The sequence below is a fragment of the Pongo abelii genome, chromosome 21, assembly GCF_028885655.2.
Source record: "Pongo abelii isolate AG06213 chromosome 21, NHGRI_mPonAbe1-v2.0_pri, whole genome shotgun sequence".
Lineage (NCBI taxonomy): Eukaryota > Metazoa > Chordata > Mammalia > Primates > Hominidae > Pongo > Pongo abelii.
The window spans coordinates 36311135-36329724 of record NC_072006.2 but is presented as its reverse complement, the minus strand read 5'-3'; the positions used below and the strand labels follow the sequence as shown (position 1 = coordinate 36329724).

Sequence of the window (18590 nt, the reverse complement as noted above, 5' to 3'; positions counted from 1 at the left end):
GGGAAACTGAGGCCTGGCCAGGGGAAGGGGCGTGCTCCAGTGGGCGGCAAGCGGCAGGCAGGGCTCATGGGCACAGCTCTGCTTCATCTGGACCAGGCCTGTGTATTGCCCTAATGCTCATAGCCTCAGGGGCCAGGCCCAGAATGCCACAGGAGGAATGGCCACAGCTCTGCCCTTCCTGGTCCCCCCCAGTCTCTAGATCAGTATGGCAACACTCCTGCATGGCTGGAGCAGCAGTCGGAGTGGGCGGGGGAGGGGAGGGGTGTCCAGGATGCCCAGCTTCAGGACCAGGAGCCCCATCAGCCCACCTCAGCCTCCATTCATTCCTGTCTTCCCCAGGATGCTTGTCACTTTTGTTAGCATCTCACAGAGATTTTGATCTTGGAGCATTTTGGACTCCTTTTTAACTGGGGTAGAGTTTAGAGGCTGGGCAGAGATGCTGGGGATCTGTGTTATTTACAAAGGGAACTAATGTGGAACCTTGGTATCAAGATATGCCCAGGGCCTGAGGAGGGCCTGTCCCAGGACTCACAGGCAGACACATGGTCACAGAATGCCAGCAGCCCAGAAGAAAACAGTAAAGAAACAAAGAAAACAAAATAGGCCACCATTTGAAGCCCTGTCCTAAGCCTATGGGGTGAAGGCCATGTTTTCAGGCTCAGCCCCGCAATGCTCCCCTAACCCCTTTTCTTTAAAGGGACAGGGTCTCCCTCTATTACCCAGACTAGAGCACAGTGGCATGATCACAGCTCACTACAGCCTCACCCTCCTGGGCTCAAGGGATCCTCCTGCCTCAGCCTCCCAAGTAGCTCAGACTATAGGTGTGTGCCACCACACCCAGCTAATTTTTATTTTTTCTAGCGATGGGGTCTTGCTCTATTGCCCAGGCTGGTCTCAGACACTTGGCCTTAAGTTATCCTCCCACCTCTGAAAGCACTGGGATTATAGGTGTGAACCATATGCACCCAGCCTCCATCTCTTCTTATTTGCATTCTTGTGGCTGCAGGTGGGGGGAGGGGGGAGGGAGGGACAAGGAGCAGAACCGTGGTAAAAGGAGGCAAGGAACGAGGCAAAGAGGCAGAGCCAGAAAGTTCCTCATTTTATACATAAGGCACTGGGGCTGGAGGAAGAGATTTTTTGAGCAGAGCAAGACTGGAGCAGAAGGGAGGAAGGACAAGAGGCTGTGATGTGATCTCTATTTTTGTTTAACCGTGTTCCTTGTCTTCCATCTTCCAGATGTTTTGAGGAACACTCAAAACATCTGGTCCTGTTGGGGCCATCAATCCTAGCACAAAATAGGCCGGGTGCGGTGGCTCATGCCTGTAATCCCAGCACTTTGGGAGGCTGAGGCAGACGGATCACATGAGGTCAGGAGTTCAAGACCAGCCTGGCCAACATGGAGAAACCCTGTCTCTGCTAAAAACACAAAACTAGCCGGGAGTGGTGGTGTGCACCTGTAACCCCAGCTACTCAGGAGGTAGAGGCAGGAGAATCACTGGAACTCAGGAGGCGGAGGCTGCAGTGAGCAAGATCACACCAGTGCACTCCAGCCTGGGCAACAGAGTGAGTCTCCATCTCAAAAAAAAAAAAAAAAAAAAAAAAAAAATTCCTAGCACAAGACCTAAGTCAGTCTGTCTGAATATGTGATGCTATTGGACCTGGAAAACAGTGAGCACTGGGCATGCCACCCGAGCAGAGCAGCGAGTCTTCACTGGATGATGTATCATGGTAGACGAAGACAGTCTTTTAGCTCTAGGGCTGCAAAGCTGGAAAGAGTAGACTCTAGGGCTGCCACTGGCCATCTTTCTACTTTGTGAAAAGATCTTGCCTGCAGACTGAGGCCAAAAAAAGATACACAGGGCTAAGGCGTGGGCACAGAGCCCTGGTATGTATGTATACATACATACATACATATATATATATATATATATTTTTTTTTTTGAGATGGAGTCTTGCTCTGTCACCCAGGCTAGAGTGCAGTGGCACGATCTTGGCTCACTGCAACCTCTGCCTCCAGGGTTCAAGCGATTCTCCTGCCTCAGCCTCCTGAGTAGCTGGGACTATAGGCATGTACCACCACACCCGGCTAATGTTTTGTATCTCAGTAGAGACAGGGTTTCACCATGTTGGCCAGGATGGACTCGATCTTTTGACCTCGTGATCCACCCTCCTCGGCCTCCTGAAGTGCTGGGATTGAGCCCTGGTATTTTTGAGACTCTGGATCTAAGCATGGTTGAGGCTAGAACTCCAATTTCTTAGTCTTTCCAGTTATATCAGCAAATACATTCTTTTTGTTTAAGCTATTTTCCTTTTTTTTGCTTAAGCTATTTTCCTTTTTTTTGCTTAAGCTACTTTGAATAGAGTTTTAGTCACTTGCCACTTATGAGAGTTCTGATTAATATGGGCTATAGAGGAGGAAGATTAGATTTGTTCTAGATGATCCCAGAATTAAGACTAAGGTCTAAAGATGGAAGTCACAGCAAGGGAGACTGCAGTGTGAATCAAGACCTTGATAATGACAGGAGCTGTCCAGAAAGAATGGGAGTGTTAGGAGGGAGTGTCTTCTCTGTTGCTGGATGTAGTAGAGCAGGGGTCTGCAATCTTTTACTTAGAGGGCCAGATTGTGAAAATTTTAGTTTCTGCAGGCCATATGGTCCCTGTCGCAACTACTCAACTCTGCCATTGTAGTGTGAAAGCAGCCATGGACAGATATGTTAATGAATGACCATGGCTGTGTTCCAATAAAAATTTATAGAAACAGGCCTGCTGGCCCATGGGGGCTGCAGTTTGCTGACCCCTGAGCTAGAGAATCATCTGTTGAGACTGTTAGAGAAGAGGGGCACAGTCACCAGACTGGAGGTAGGGGTGCAGCACTACACTAAATGATCCTTCCAGTCTTTTCCAACTTGTTTTTGGGAAAACGGCATTCCCAGCTTCGATCAACTGACCTACAACTCTATTTTGCAAATATGCGTGGCTGCCGCAGAGGACTGCTTGCTTCTGGGCTCTGGAGACCCAAAGTACAGCAGGTCAGAGGAAGTCTTGAGTATTAGTTTTGGAGGTGAGGGGCCCAACAGGGCTCCTCCAAATTCCTCTCAATGGCTCATCTGGTTTGTGTATCATGCATGAATCTAGTAAAACTGTTGTGGGGACATCTGTATTCTTGCCCACATCTCTCTCTGGGGACAATGAGCTCTGTGAGTTGCCCTAGTCAGGTAAGCCTGGCTCCCTCTTATTATTGGGCCACACTACCTATGTGAGGTCACAGAGCAAGGAGGGCTCCGAGGTGCCTGTGAAAAACTTTCCCATCCTCTCCTTACTCTGCAGGATTGAACAGTACTTGCGTGAAGAGAGGACACCTGCAGAGACAGGATACCTGCAGCCCTAAATTTGGGTTCTACTATTTAGACTATTTCAGCATTTTGTGCTTTTACCTTTATTAACTCCTTTCTACTTTTCTTCTTTCATGTTACTCTTTTCTTTTTCTCAAGATGTTATTAGTCCCTCTTATTTCCTGTGAAGAGCACTGCAGGTGACATATTGCTTTCAAGTCCTGCTTTGGCTATGGCTATACCTCGTAAGTTTTAAAAGCATTATTCACATTGTCACGTGTCCTGATGGCCTTTGTCTCCCAAACATACAGGATACAGATTCTTTCTTTCCTAAAAAGATCTATCTTCTAGAGCAGGAACAGTTCTAGGTGGCTTTGGTCCTCCCCATTCTGGGTGGAAAAGGAAGATTCAGGCGCTTGGGTTTTTCTCTCAGCATCCTCCTCCTGACCTTCCTACCCTATGAGGACTAAGAGGACCTTCTCAAGGAGGGCAGTACCTTGTTAACGAAATAAAAGATGGCATAAACCAGGACGTAGAATGCAGAGCCCCCGGAGACTAGGAAATTTCTCCACCACCAGCGGTAATCCTGAGGAGGAAACAAAGGAAGGTCAGTGTTGTCCTGGGGCAGAACCCCTTCCTACCAATTTCACAGTTGCTTGAGGGGCTGAAGACTCTGGTAAGAGCAGTAACATATGGGGTGATGGAAATGTTTCACAGCTTGACTGTGATGGTGGTTCCAGAACTGTATGCATTTCTAAAAACCATAGAACTGTGGACAAAGAAGGGTGAACTTTACTGTTTATATCTCTTTAAAAAAAAATCAACAACAAAAAAGTAATTAACATTTCTCGAGCAAATGCTTAGCATGTGGCAGGCACCATTCTTTTTTTTTTTTTTGAGACAGAGTCTCACTCTGTCACCCAGGATGGAGTGCAGTGGTGCGATCTCGGCTCACTGCAACCTCCGCCTCCTGGGTTCAAGCAATTCTCCTGCCTCGGCCTCCCAAGTAGCTGGGACTACAGGCATGTGCCACCACACCCGGCTAACTTTTTGTATTTTTAGTAGCGATGGGGTTTCACCATGTTAGCCAGGATGGTCTCGATCTTCTGACCTTGTGATCCGCCTGCCTCGGCCTCTCAAAGTGCTGGGATTACAGGCGTGAACTACCGCACCTGACTGGCAAGCACCATTCTAAGTGCTCTAGATGAATCCACTCATTTAATCCTGAGAGCAGCTGTCCAAGTTAGGTCCTCTCACTCACCCCGTCATGTGGAGGAGGAACGGATGGCATGAAGTTAAGCAACCCGCCCAAGACCCAGAGCTACTCATGGAGGAGCCAGGGTCCCAGCCCAGACTGTTCATCCCAAACCCTGGCTTCACCCACTCTGCCAATGGCTAGTTCCCAGAGGGAGGGCAGGCCACCTAGTGTGCATCGGCCTGTTGAAGAAACTACTACTGGAGTGGACCTGGCACTGGCAAATCTACTGTCCTTTCATCTAGCTGTGGTGAGTACCCCACACAACTAAGGTGGAAGGTATCTCATTAGGGCCCAGGGTACAGCTGAATACACGGAGGCTGGGAGAGGCACAGCAATGTACTGGCCCAAGAGCTCAGAGCCAGAAGCAGGGGCCACATGAAGAGCCCAGACCCAGCCTCTCCGCAGAGCCTCACCAACCCGTTCAATGCTGGATCCAGTTCTCCCTCCCCCGCCTCCTGGCCCTGCTCTCCTCACCTCTGCACATAGCTGGAAGTACACCATGACGATGCTGATTTGTGAACAGGATACCACCAGGATGATGAAAACAAGGAACAGGAAGCCAAAGAGGTAATAGAACTGATTCTCCCAGATAGCCTGCAGACACACAGCGGGGCTTCAGCTGGCTTGCCCACCCTGCTCCCCTTCCCCTGGCACACCAACCTGTCACAAGGGCAGGAGTGGACACATCATCATGACACCATCAGGGCCCGTAGGCCTGGCATGTGGTTCTGACCTCGCTTCCCCAGAGCAGGGGGTGAGCCACACTGTCCTTAGGGAGGGGCCAGGGCTTGACTGACCTGCTCTGGGTGGACCCCAGCCTGAACTCAGCAGCTTGTAGAAAATAATGATTCTTATCCAAATCAAAATTATAGAGCAGCCACCACCACTCGAGCAGCTTACCAAGCGCTAGGCCTTGTGCCACATGGCTCATATACAATTGCTACATGTATGTGTCTATGAAAGCTTGGCCTGGTACAGCTAAGAAAGTCAAGGATCAGAGAAGCTGGTGACTGGCCCAGAGTTACACAGATGAAACAGAGGGGGCCTCCCTGGGAAGTACGCACGGGCTTTGGTAGCATGGACAGCCAACACCTCCTCTGACCCTTCTCCCAGGCAAACCTGTGTGGGTGAGGTGGTCTCAGCAGGGAGGGGCTGGGCCACTACTCTGGAATAGCAGATACATGTCCGGTACTGAGTTGGTACAAGGTACCATCTGTGCTGGGCCCCGAGCTGGGTCAGCCACACTTACATGGCTCTGAAGGGCCTTCCTACCAACTTTCATCTTGGCACTCTTTGGGAGGAGTCATCATCACCACTACAACAGCATTTCCTGAAGTCAAGCATTTTTACAATGACTTATTCCAACTTCACAATGACCCTGACAAGCAGGAATCATTCTGTCCACCCTCCCAGGAGCTGTGAGTAACACAGAGAGGTAAAGATGTGCAAGGACCCAGAAATGAAACCAGGTGCAACGATGCTATTAGTCATGGTGGGGAACGACTGAAGTATCACTGAGGCAGCTTCTATTTACCAAGTCCCCTTTTCCACACACCAGGCTCCCCACACACCACATATCTCATTTGAATTTTTTTTTTTTTTTTAGATGGAGTCTCACTCTGTCGCCCAGGCTGGAGTGCAGTGGTGCAATCTTGGCTCACTGCAACCTCCACCTCCTGGGTTCAAGTGATTCTCCTGCCTCAGCCTCCCGTGTAGCTGGGACTACAGGCGTGTGCCACCATGCCCGGCTAATTTTTGTATTTTCTAGTAGAGACAGGGTTTCACCATATTGGACAGGCTGGTCTCAAACTCCTGACCTTGTGATCCACCCGCCTCGGCCTCCCAAAGTGCTGAAATTACAGGTGTGAGCCACCGCGCCCAGCCTCATTTAACTTTCAATGCTGCCCTGAGAGGGAAGGCTGTTATCCAATTTCAGGGTGAAGAATGTGGCTCCGAGAGGTGAAGTGGCCCATCTGAACTTTCTCAGGCAGTAGGCAGCAGAGCACCTGAGTGGAGTGGGAGAGACCCAGCTAGCATGGGTGGAGGGGTGGGGGAGGCACCAGTACTCACACTGAAGATGAAGAAGAGCTCGATGAACATGGCGCCGAAGGGCAAGATCCCAGCCATGAGGATGCTGCCGCAGAACAAGAGGTTGACACTGTTAGAGACCAGGCCACCAGAAAGCCCCAAGCTCCCTCCCAAGCTAGCATGAAGAGAGAGCGCCTACACGAGTGTGGTGGTGCTAATTCTTCTGGCATATTTCTGTACTATTATAATCTCTTGAGAGGTAGGCAGGGTGGGCATTAGTCTCCTCATTTTATAGATGGGAAACTGGGGTGCAGAAAGGTGGGGTGACTTGCCCAAGGTCCAAGTGATGGTCTTAACCCATCTCACCATACCCTTCCATCCTTCCCCTTCCTTGTCCTGGTTTCTAGGACGACACCAAGTCTGCCTACAACCTGGTCACCTTGATCTTGGAGTGAAGCTAAGCTTTCATAAACTCTATTAGAGCCGGCTGAAGCAGCAGGAACTCTGGTTGCCGCACCCTTCTGGTGGCGGCGGCGGTGGGGGGAGTGTACCCTCTTCCACGTCCCCCTGCTCTTGCCTCTGCTGGAGGACTCACCCCACAAATCGGTTCATGTACCACCGCTGCTCGGGGATCTGCCGGGGAATCTGGTTGGTGCGCACGGGGTTGTCATATGGCTGCTTTCGGAAGCCGAAGTAGTAGCCCAAGTAGACGAGGGGCAGGGAGATCCCGAACCACATGCACAGCAGAGCCACCATGGTGGGAAAGGGCACCTGTGGACATGGTGCCATGAGGCCCCCACGAGGCCCTGATGCCCAGGATGGGGGCTGCGCAAGGGGAGGGGACCTTCTGGGCTCCACAGAAGGAGAGGCGACTTGTGCAGCAGAAGCACGCTCCCTGCCCCCGCCACAGGGCTCCTGGCCAGAATCTCTTGGGGCTGACCCCAGCCCTGATCTGGACTCCCAGTGAAGAAGGCACCTCAGCATCCCAGAGAAGCTCGCCATCCAGGGAGGAAGTAGGGGAGGAACAGGAAGGAAGGGACTGAGAACGTGAAGAGGAGATGAAGAGGTCAGAATGAAGAGATTACATGTGGCACATTATGTGAAGAAAAGAAGGGAAAAAACAACACTGTACAAAGTGCTCCCAATCTTGTCAGAATAAAACTACATGATATACTATTAAGTGTAAAAAGGAGGCTATAAACTATGTGTATAGAAGGATTCCATTTTCATAAAAACACAACATAGTCGGTCCTCTGTATCCATGGGTTCTGCATCTGTGGATTTAATCAACTGCAAACAGGAAATGTTCAGGAAGGCCAGGAGCAGTGGCTCATGCCTGTAATCCCAGCAGTTTGGGAGGCTGAGGTGGGCAGATCACTTGAGGTCGGGAGTTCAAGATCAGCCTGGCCAACATGGTGAAACCCAGTCTCTACTAAAATTACAAAAAGAAATTAGCTGGGCACTGTGGGGGGCACCTGTAATCCCAGTTCCTTGGGAGGCTGAGGCAGGAGAATCGCTTGAACCCGGGAGGTGGAGGTTGCAGTGAACTGAGACTTCACCACTCCACTCCAGCCTGGGTGACAGAGTGAGAGAGTGAGACTTTGTCTCAAAAAAAAAAAAAAGAAAATGTCCAGGAAAAAAAAAATACAATAAAATAAGCTGGGTACAGTGGCTCACGCCTGCAATCCCAGCACTTTGGGAGGCCTAGGTGGGCAGATCACTTGAGCCCAGGAGTTTGAGACCAGCCTAGGCAACACAGTGAGATTGCATCTCTACAGTTTTTTTTTTTTAAATAGCCGAGTGTGGTGGTGGCACCTGTAGTCCCAGCTACTCAGTGGGGCTGAGGTGGGAGGATTGCTTGAGCCTGGTAGGCAGAGGTTGCAGTGAGCTGAGACCACAGCACTGCACTCCAGCCTGAGCAACAGAGTGAGACCCTGTCTCAAAACAAACAAAAAATACAACAATAAAATACAAATTAAAAAACAATACAGTGTAACAACTATTTACATAGCATTTACATTGTATTAGGCATTTTAAGTAATCTAGAGAAGAGTTAGAATATACAGGATGTGTGTAGGTAAACACTATGTCACTTTATATATGGGACTCGAGCATCCTTGAATTTTGGTATCTTCAGGGGTCCTGGAACCAATCCCCTATGGATACCAAGGGACAACTGTATCTATTTATATTTGTGCCTGGAAAGGCATATACCAAAGAGCTAACAATACTTCCTTAGATGGGATATGGGGGATTAGAACTGATTTTTCATTTTCTTTATCCTCTTCTCTACACTAAGTTTTTACAAGAATTACATAAAAGTAAATATATATATAAAGTGTTTAGAACAGTATTACTACAAAGCAAGCATCATATAAATGCTGTTATTTTATATATTTTAAATTATGTAATTCTTTTGTAAGTATATCTATAAAAAGGAAAAAAGACAACATATATTAAAGACCTACATTGTATTTATCTCTGGGTGAGCAGATTTGGGGTTATTTTAAATTTCTTCTTTAACTTCTCTGTACTTTCCAAAATTTCTACAATGAATGTTTATAATGAGCAGCTGGTAACTGGGAGGAAAATGCTCAAAGGGAGAAGGAACACAGGTATAAAAAAGGTGAAGTGAGAGGAAGGGCATGACTGTGTCTTGAGGGTGGCTTCCTAAGTTGCTGGGAAAGAAACCCCTCCTCTGTATGCCTGGACGTGAAGCCTCATGCAAGGACCTTTACCGCCACCCCCAGGTGGAGGGCAGACGGCTCTACGTGCTAAGGCTAGGATAGCAAAATGCCTGCCCCATCTCAACTGCAGTCCTGCTAATTGACCAAGACCCCATCCCCCCTCCCCACAACTGAGTTCAAAATCCTCCTCAGTGAGTCTTGGACAGCTGCTAGTAACACACTGGACTGGGGCTGGCAGGATTCCCAACTCTAAGGGTAATACAACCTGATCCTTCCTTTCCTCTCTCCTCCACCTGCAGGGGCTGGTGCTGAGGGGCAGGGACACTGAGGAGGACAGGCTTGCTTTGGGATAATGACTTAATAAACTCACACTGGGCAGCTCACTCTTGGTTAAGACAAAGGAAATTCCCCAGTTGGCTGCTGGACTGTGGAAACCTCCCTTTAGAGAAGTGGGCTTAGGCCAGTTGACTGAAAGATCTCACAGGAAGGCCAGGGCCAGGGCATGACACACCAAGGGCAGGGCTGGGGAAACCCCAGCTGGCCCTCTGCCCTCATGGCTGGGAACATAACTCTGGGGACTCAGAAAAGGGAAGGGAATGGCAGGAAGTGGCTTTTGGGAGTAGGGCTGAGTGCAACTGGTCCTCACTTGCTGGGGAGGGACTGGAAGGGTAGGGGAGGCACTTACCGCTCCTGATGAGTGCTTTCCCCAAATGAAGCAATTCAACACGAAGCAGATGCCAAAAACCACACCAGGGTACAGAGTTGCCGTCTGGAGCAAGAGGGTCCGGGTTGAGGAGCAGCATCCAGGGAGCTCCCCAACCTGTCCCGGTGGGGCCCCCAGACCAGAAGCTCTTAAGCCCTCCTTGTCTTTCAGACTCAGCTCAAGCATCATTCCTTCCAGAAAGTATTCCCTGACCCTCAGACTGAGCAGGACTCTGTTCTATGCCCTCTCAGGTCCCTAATACTGCCCCTTCTTGCTCTCATCCCAGTTCGTAATTACATATTTTGGCTACCTGATCAATATCCGCCTATCCCCAAAAGACTGTGAGCTCCTTGGGAGGAGTGTGTCTACCCTGTTCTCTGATGTACTCTCATCAATGGGAACACAGTAACTACTCTGGCCAGGCGCGGTGGCTCATGCCTGCAATCCCAGCACTTTGGGAGGCCGAGGTGGGTGGATCACCTGAGGTCAGGAGTTTGAGACCAGCCCGGCCCACGTGGCGAAACTCTGTCTTTACTAAAAATACAAATAGCCGGGTGTGGTGGCTCACGCCTGTAGTCTCAGCTACTTGGGAGGCTGAGGTTGGAGAATTGCTTGAACCTGGGAGGCAAAGGTTGCGGTGAGCAGAGATCGCGCCACTGCACTCCAGCCTGCGCGACAGAGTGAGACTCCGTCTCAAAAAAAAAAAAAAAAAAAAAAAAGAAAGAAAAAAAGAACACGTTAACTACCCTATATATATATATGTAAATTTCTTTTTTTTTGGCGGGGGGAGGAAATTACTTCCAGAATCGCTTGAGCTCAGGTGTTTGAGACCAGCCTGGGCAACATGGTGAAACCCTGTCTTTACAAAAAATTAGCCAGGCATGGTAGTACGCACCTGTGGTCCCAGCTACTTGGGAGGCTGAAACAGATGGATTGCTTGAGCCGGGAGGCAGAGGTTGCAGTGAGCCGAGTCGTGCCACTGCACTCCAGCCTGGGTAATAGAGTGAGACTCTGTCTCACACACACACAAAAACCCTAAAAAACAACTTTAACAAAACATGTATGTCTGGGCCCCAACCCAAACTGCCTAGAAGGATGGTGAAGCTCTGAGTCTTAGGGGTGGCAGATGCTGGGTTCCTATGTACCTTGTCTCACCTAATCCTCACTGCAAGTCTGGAAGGAAAGTCTACCATTATTCCTTTTAATGAGGACACAGAGGCCTGGCGATGTTAAAGACACCCCCACCACCTCCACGTCACCCAGCCTCCTGGTGCAGCAGAGGTATAAACGCAGGCAGTCTGACCCCAGAGCCCATGCTCCTCCTGACCTACTGCAGTGTATTCTTGCCAGTCAGAATCTCTTGGGTGGGGTCTAGGCACAGGGATTCTAGTCTAGTCAATGCACCAGAGTTACAGTTGAGCCTTTTTCTTCTATTTTCTTCAGAGACAGGGTCTCACTCTGTCACTCAGGCTGTAGTGCAGTGGTGCAATCATAGCTCACTGCAGCCTCAAACTCCTGAGCTCAAGTGATCCTCCCACCTCACCTGCCTGATTAGGAGGACTACAGGCACATGCCACCACATCCAAGTAATTTATTTTTTGTAGAGACAGGGTCTCACTGTGTTGCCCAAGCTGATCTCAAACTCCTGGGCTCAAGTGATCCTCCTGCCTTGGCCTCTCAAAGGATTGGGATTACAGGCGCAAGCCACCACAACTGGCATGAACCTTCTTGCCACACTGATCACCAGGCCCGGGACTGCTGTGGCAGCCTGAGCATCCAGGTGGGTCACTAACCACAATGACGAAGGCCCTCTGGAACCTGATGCTCAAACCTCCATTGCCAGTTTCATCTTTGGCTCACAGCCCTGCACCCAACAACTGGTCACTGTTCCTGCACATTCCTGTCTCTGGGTCTTTTTGCATAGGTCATCATCACCTCAGAGGATCCATTTCCTGAGGGCTAACGCTATACTAAAGTCCTTATGTGCAGTTAACCCTAGCTATCTTCATTGGAGAGATGGGGAAACTGAAGCTCAGAGGGCTGTTGAAAGTTATCAACCAATGCAGAGCCAGACTGGGATCTAGGCCATTCCAGAACCTTAGGCCCCACTGCTGGCTGCATCCCTTCATCTGAAATCCTCCTCTTCAAGGCCTGGCTCAAAGGTCACTTCCTCCCTTCCTTTGTGTTCCTGCATGACTCTGTTGTGTAGCACAGAATTCCTCATCTGCCTTCCTGGCTGAAATTTACTCACTGGGCACTGTGCTAGGTAGGAAAAAAAGCTCCAGGGAGAAAGGCAGACCCCTATGTAGAGAACAACACAACTGCCCCTACTTAGCTCTGCCAAGTGCTACTTATGTCTCATGAGGGCTCTGCCAGGCTCGGGGTAGGAGGTGGGGGAAGCGGCAGCCTCTGGAGGACTGATGCAGGAGCCAAGACTTAAAGGATGAGGTGACACCAGCCAGGTGAGAAGAAAGGGTGGTGTGGCCCAGGCAGAGGGGATGGCACAGGCAAGGCTGTAGGAGAGTACACCCACACTGCTGCGGGCTGTCAGAGATGATCCCCTGTGGAAAGGCACCAGGGAAGGGTCAGAATCTTGTAGGGAGACCACAGAGGGCCAAGTGAGAGGCAAAGATGTCTGAATCCTTGAAGATGCAGAGATGGGGGTGGGGGGGGGTGGAATTCACGGAACATTCACAGAACATTTGGTAGGAAGATCCTTAGCACTTGATGTCTGAGAAGGAATGAGGCATGAGGAAGGAGGAGGATAGGCAGCTCCAGGTTTCTGGCTTGGGGGGCCTGGATCAATGATGGGCTCACTAGATGCAAGGGGTGGTTTGGGGGAAAAAGACCGGGTTTGATGTGGGATCCATCGAGGGAAATCCTGGAGGGTATCTGGTGACCTCTCCAGGGAAGAATCTTGCCAGGAGGGAGTGGTGAGTTTTACTCCTCTCTAGATCCCTGGCTCTTGGCATATGGTGGCCAGAGAAAAATGCTCAAATCATCAAGAATTCAGGAAGTTAGCTGGGCGTGGTGGCTCACGCCTGTAATCCCAGCACTTTGGGAGGCTGAGGCGGGTGGATCACGAGGTCAGGAGATCAAGACCATCCTGGCTAACAGGTGAAACTCCATCTCTACTAAAAATACAAAAAAAAAAAAAAGAAAAAATTAGCCGGGCGTGGTGGCGGGCGCCTGTAGTCCCAGCTACTCGGGAGGCTGAGGCAGGAGAATAGTGTGAACGCAGGAGGCAGAGCTTACAGTGAGCCGAGATTGCACCACTGCACTCCAGCCTGGGCAACAGAGTGAGGCTCCGTCTAAAAAAAAAAAAAAAAAAAAAAAACAAAATTAGCCGGGCATGGTGGCACATGCCTGTAATCCCAGCTACTCGGGAGGCTGAGGCAGGAGAATAACTTGAATCCAGGAGGTGGAGGTTGCAGTGATCCGAGATCACGCCATTGCACTCCAGCCTGGGCAACAAGAGCGAAACTCCATCTCAAAAACAAACAACAACAACAAAAAAACAAAAAACAATTCAGGAAGCTTTCTTTGATCCTTCCAAAATAGGCACGGTCACAACTTTTCTTTATCGAGGGCTTACTTTGTGCCAGAGGCGTGGCACCCAGAGCTGATACAGCCTGAGCTCTCCTTGAGCTTTTGACAGCGGTGAGAATGGTTTCAGAATCCCGGGCCCAGAGACTTCTCTGAGTGTGGGCACCCAAGAGTCTTCCTAGTCCTCTAAGAGACTCACTCGCTCTAGGAGAAGGGGCTCGGGGCTCCCTGGGAGGTGAGGTCAATCTCAAGACCCCCTCTGGTTTCTATGCTCTTTTCTGCTGCCAAGAACTCTCCTTACCTCCAGGAGGCCAGAGAAGGGCAGGAATCCTCACCAAAGAGAAATGCAGGCACCAGTGTGGAAAACGCGCTGACAGGAACTTGGGTCTGGCCTCTTCAGGCTTAGGCAGGCAATTCCCTCTTTACGCAGGGTGTTCTCTCAGCTGCCCTGCTATTCTAAATCTTGTTATTCTGAATCCCCTATTTCTTCTCTTGCTTGAGCCATCAGACAATGTCGGCTAAAAATGACCTAAGTTCAAATCCCTCATTTTACAGATGGGGCAGTGGAAGCCCTGGGAGGTTCTGCTGAGCCTGTGGGTAACAGCCTGGGATTCCTGCCCTTGGACCTGTGCTCCTCCTGCTATGTCTTGCTGCTGCTCAGCTTCCGGCCCAAAAATCCCCACCAGAACCTGCCTACCTCCTCCTGAGGAGCCCAGGAAGAAGCTTCTCTGCTTCCTACCAAACAACAGAGAAGGTTTAGGACACTCACACAGAAGGCTCCTTTCTTCCACCGATGGCCTTTTAGAGTGCGGTACAGACGGCCAGCAGAAAATCCGCCAAACACCCTGTGGGAAAATGGCAGGGATCCACACCAAAGGGACCCATTAGCTGGCATGGAGGAGGCCTTTGCCGCCCCCGGGAGCCCACTCAGACACACCTACCCCATGAACATGAAGAGGAAGCAGGCTGTGGTCATGAGAGCTCCCCGGCTGGAGGGCGACAGCATCCCAAGCATGGCTACAACTGTGGAGGGAGGGAGGGAGGAAGGGCAGAGAAAGGCAGGGTGGCTGATCCCCAGGCCCCTAGCCCCAGCCCCAGCCCCAGGCCCACCTTGGACAGGCTGACAGGAGGACTCTGGGCAAATGAGGCTCCCCCTCCCTTGTCTTCTCAACAGCATAGTCCCCTACCCTCTACAGGGGAAGACCGGGTCTTAGTTGGGGTTCGGAGGGGTGCAGCAGCTGCTGGGCCTTGGCTGGCCAAATCTCAACCGCAGCTTCCAGTCCACAGAGCACTTGCAGTGAGTCAGGTGCTGGGCTGAGGGCACCACAAATGCCAGGTCTCTGAACGCACCTTACCATCTCTGCAGGGTGATTACTTTCCCTATTTCTCAGATAAGGAAACTGAGGCTCACAGAGGTCAAGTGGCCTGTCCAAGGTCACAAAGCTTGGAGGCATGAGGCTGAGATGTAAATCTAGGCAGACTGACTCCAAAGCTGTCTAAAATTACTATATTATTAGTGGGGTTTTTGTTAAAGAAAAAAATATTTGATTTCAATCCTAATCCTGGTACTGACTTTGGGCAGGTCACTTAGCCTCTGACTACAAAAGGAGGCCAAGCTCACAGCAATGATGTGTTGCCTCATTGATGGAGGAGATATGGTGGGCTCTGTAAACGGCTGTGAGGTGAATCACCAGTCCTGGGCTGGGGCTGGGGCTGTTGCTGAGACAGACGGCGTCTGGCCCAGAAATACTGACATGCCCACTTGGTGCCAGGAGCTTGGTTCCCTTTCTCCAGGGAGGGAAGCCCACCCTCCTCTCCTTGAGGCACCTGAAGAGGAAGCCATGCCCCCATGCCCGGTCCCACTGGGCACACTCACAGATGACGATGAGGATCATACAGAACAGCTGAATGCCTGAGCCCAGCAGGGAGCTGAGGATCATGGGGTACTGTGGGGGCCTGAAGACGTCGCCGTGCACCAGCTTCCACCCAGACTCCTCCATGGTGTCTTCCTGCAGCGAAGGGCCAGAGTGAGGCTGGTTGTTGAAGATGGAGGCAGCTCTTGCAGGGACCACCCCCAAGGTGACAGCTGACACCCTCAGGTGCCAACCAGCGCTGCTCTGACACAGGAGTGTAAGTGATAGGAGAAAGTGCTTATCTGAAACTGTCACAAGAAAAGGAGGCCACAAACCTGATGCCTGTAGCTGTGTAAAAGGTAAATCCCTTTAAATTCCACAAACCTTGTTTGTGGGAAAATAATGTAAATACCTCAACTCCCTAAAATGTCAACTCTAAGAGTTCTTGGGTGGTGAGAGTTGGAGTCAATTTATTTATTTTTTCTGATTATAAAAGAAATATGCATTCTTACTTGTGTAATAAAAAAAGTAAAAATAATTTGGTATGTAGCATGAAATTCAAATGAACAAAAAGTAATACATGTTTATTATAGAAAAATGTAAACAGAAAGATATAAAAATAAAACGATTTGATACTCCCACTTAATAAAACTGTTTTGATACAATTCCCTTAATCTTCTATGTATATATGTGTATATGTATGCTTTAAACAATAACATTGGGATCACACTATGTACTTTGTTATTTTCAGTTGGTATTTGTGAACATTTCTTCAGGTCAATAAAAGCTCTTTGATATTGTATTTCAAAGCTGTAATATTTCTGGCTGGGCGCGGTGGCTCACGCCTGTAATCCCAGCACTTTGGGAGGCTGAGGTGGGCGGATCATGAAGTCAGGAGATCGAGACCATCCTGGCTAACATGGTGAAACCCCATCTCTACTAAAAATACAAAAAATTAGCCGGGCATGGTGGCGGGCACCTGTAGTCCCAGCTACTCGGGAGGCTGAGGCAGGAGAATGGCGTGAACCTGGGAGGCGGAGCTTGCAGTGAGCCGAGATCATGTCACTGCACTCCAACCTGGGCAACAGAGCAAGACTTCATCTCTAAAAAAAAAAAAAGCTGCAATATTTCTACACCAAGTCTTGGTGTTTTGAATCTTGCCTTAGAAAAATAATAGAAGAACTGCTGTGCAAAGCAAGTTGCCTGTTTTAGTTCTTTTTTGTTTTTGTTGAGGCAGGATCTCCCAATGCTGCCCTGGCTGGTCTTGAACTCCTGGGCTCAAGTGATCCTCCTGCCTTGGCCTCCCAAAGTGCTGGGATTACAGGCGTGAGCCACCATGCTCAGCCTGTTTTACAGTTCTTAATATCCACTGCCAATCACTTTTCAGAAAGCTACCAACTTATACTTCCATGGGTGGTATGGAAAGATGCTTGGCTCACATTAACCTTACCAACAATTAGTACTGTTAAAAAAAGAAAAAAATCTGTGCTAATATGATGATCCAAAACGGTCTTCTCAAGATTGTTTGAACCTGCATTTTGTGGGGTTATTCCTGAGGTAAAAACAGTTTTCTCTTGCTTACTGAGCATATTGCAGTGTCTTGCCTGTAAATTTCCTGTTCATCATTACATTAGAAATTTTAGACTTTTTGGTTTTATTTATTTATTTATGAGACAGAGTCTCACTCTGTTGCCCAGGCTGTAGTACAATGGTGTGATCTTGGCTCACTGCAACCTCCATCTCCCAGGTTCAAGCGATCTCTGGCCTCAGCATCCCGAGTAGCTGGGACTACAGGCGCCCACCACCATGCTCAGCTAATTTTTGTATCTTAGTAGAGACAGGTTTTCACCATGTTGGTCAGGCTGGTCTTGAACTCCTAACCTCAAGTCATCTACTGTCCCCTAGTTTTTTTTTTTTTTTTCCTTTGGAGACAAGAGTCTTACTTTGCTGCCCAGGATGGAGTGCAGTGGCGCCTTCTTGGCTCACTACAACCTCTGCCTCCTGGGTTCAAGTGATTCTCCTGCCTCAGCCTCCTGAGTAGCTGGGATTGCAGGTGCATGCCACCACACCCAGCTAATTTTTGTATTTTTATTAGAGATGAGGTTTTCCCATGTTAGCCAGGCTGGTCTTGAACTCCTGATCTCAAGTGATCCACCTGCCTTGGCCTCCCAAAGTGCTGAGATAACAGGTGTGAGCCACTCTGCCCAGCCCTGACCTAGTTTTTTTAAACAAAGAGATTTTATATGAATTCTTTAAACTGTGCCACTTTTTTCAAGTTTGTTGCAGATATTGTTTTGCCATTGTAGCCTTCTGTTTTGTTTACGTATTTGGCATGCAGAATAGTTTTACGATTTTTAATGTCAAATAAATCAACTATTTTTTGTGATTTCTTCCACTGTTTTTATGCTTTAAAATTAGAAAGGCCATCCCTATCACTTTGGGTGAATAAAACTTTTTTCCTTACTTTTTTAGTATTAAATTTTTAGTATTAAAAGTATACTAGGCCAGGCATGGTGGCTCATGCCTGTAATCTCAGTACTTTGGGAGGCCGAGGTGGGTGGATCATGAGGTCAGGAGATTGAGACCATCCTGGCCAACATGGCAAACCCCATCTCTACTAAAAAATACAAAAAATTAGCAAGGTGTGGTGGTGTGTGCCTGTAGTCTCAGCTATTCGGGAGGTTGAGGTGGGGGAATCGCTTGAACCCGGGAGGTGGAGATTGCAATGAGCTGAGATCACACCACTGCACTCCAGCCTGGTGACAGAGCGAGACTCCGTCGCAAAAAAAAAAAAAAAAAGTATACTAAACTGTTTTAGTATTTTGAGGTTTCCTCTATGAATGATAATATACACACACACATGCACACACACGGTCCTCCTCCCCCCCTGTCCAACTTCATCCCTCCCCAGCCAAGACCTCGTACAATGTCATCCTCCTTGTTGTAGTTGGCAATGTCCTTCCGGAGGGTCCGAATGATAATCATGCTCAGGATACCTGAAACAGATGGCGGTGAGGAGGAGAAGTTGGCGCTGCCAGCAAGCCCATGCTCCATGCCCTCCTGGACATGATGTTTTACTGTGCGACGGCTGGCATGCACAGCTTGCTCCATTGTGAACTGGCTATGCAGCCACCTCAAGGCCTCTTCTCGGGGGAGCTCCACTCCAGCTACCAGGGGAGGAGA

General features: G+C 49.4%; 1 protein-coding gene and 1 long non-coding RNA gene across 4 annotated transcripts in view; one reads left to right on the top strand and one right to left on the bottom strand.

Annotated features, from left to right (window-relative positions):
- The window catches only part of TM9SF4 (transmembrane 9 superfamily member 4), a 55777-nt gene that overhangs the window by 2053 nt on the left and 35134 nt on the right, over positions 1-18590 (bottom strand). The window contains 9 exon segments of one of the 3 annotated variants that reach the window (NM_001131492.1): positions 3829-3918; positions 5065-5184; positions 6661-6724; positions 7214-7389; positions 9991-10074; positions 14324-14399; positions 14496-14577; positions 15431-15563; positions 18333-18403. In NM_001131492.1, the coding sequence (NP_001124964.1) occupies positions 3829-3918; positions 5065-5184; positions 6661-6724; positions 7214-7389; positions 9991-10074; positions 14324-14399; positions 14496-14577; positions 15431-15563; positions 18333-18403 (896 nt within the window). 3 annotated transcript variants of the gene reach the window in all.
- On the top strand, positions 1948-9397 carry LOC129052201 (uncharacterized). Its single transcript, XR_008517096.2, has 3 exons — positions 1948-3577; positions 3766-6025; positions 7026-9397. It is a non-coding gene; the product is annotated as an uncharacterized LOC129052201 (long non-coding RNA).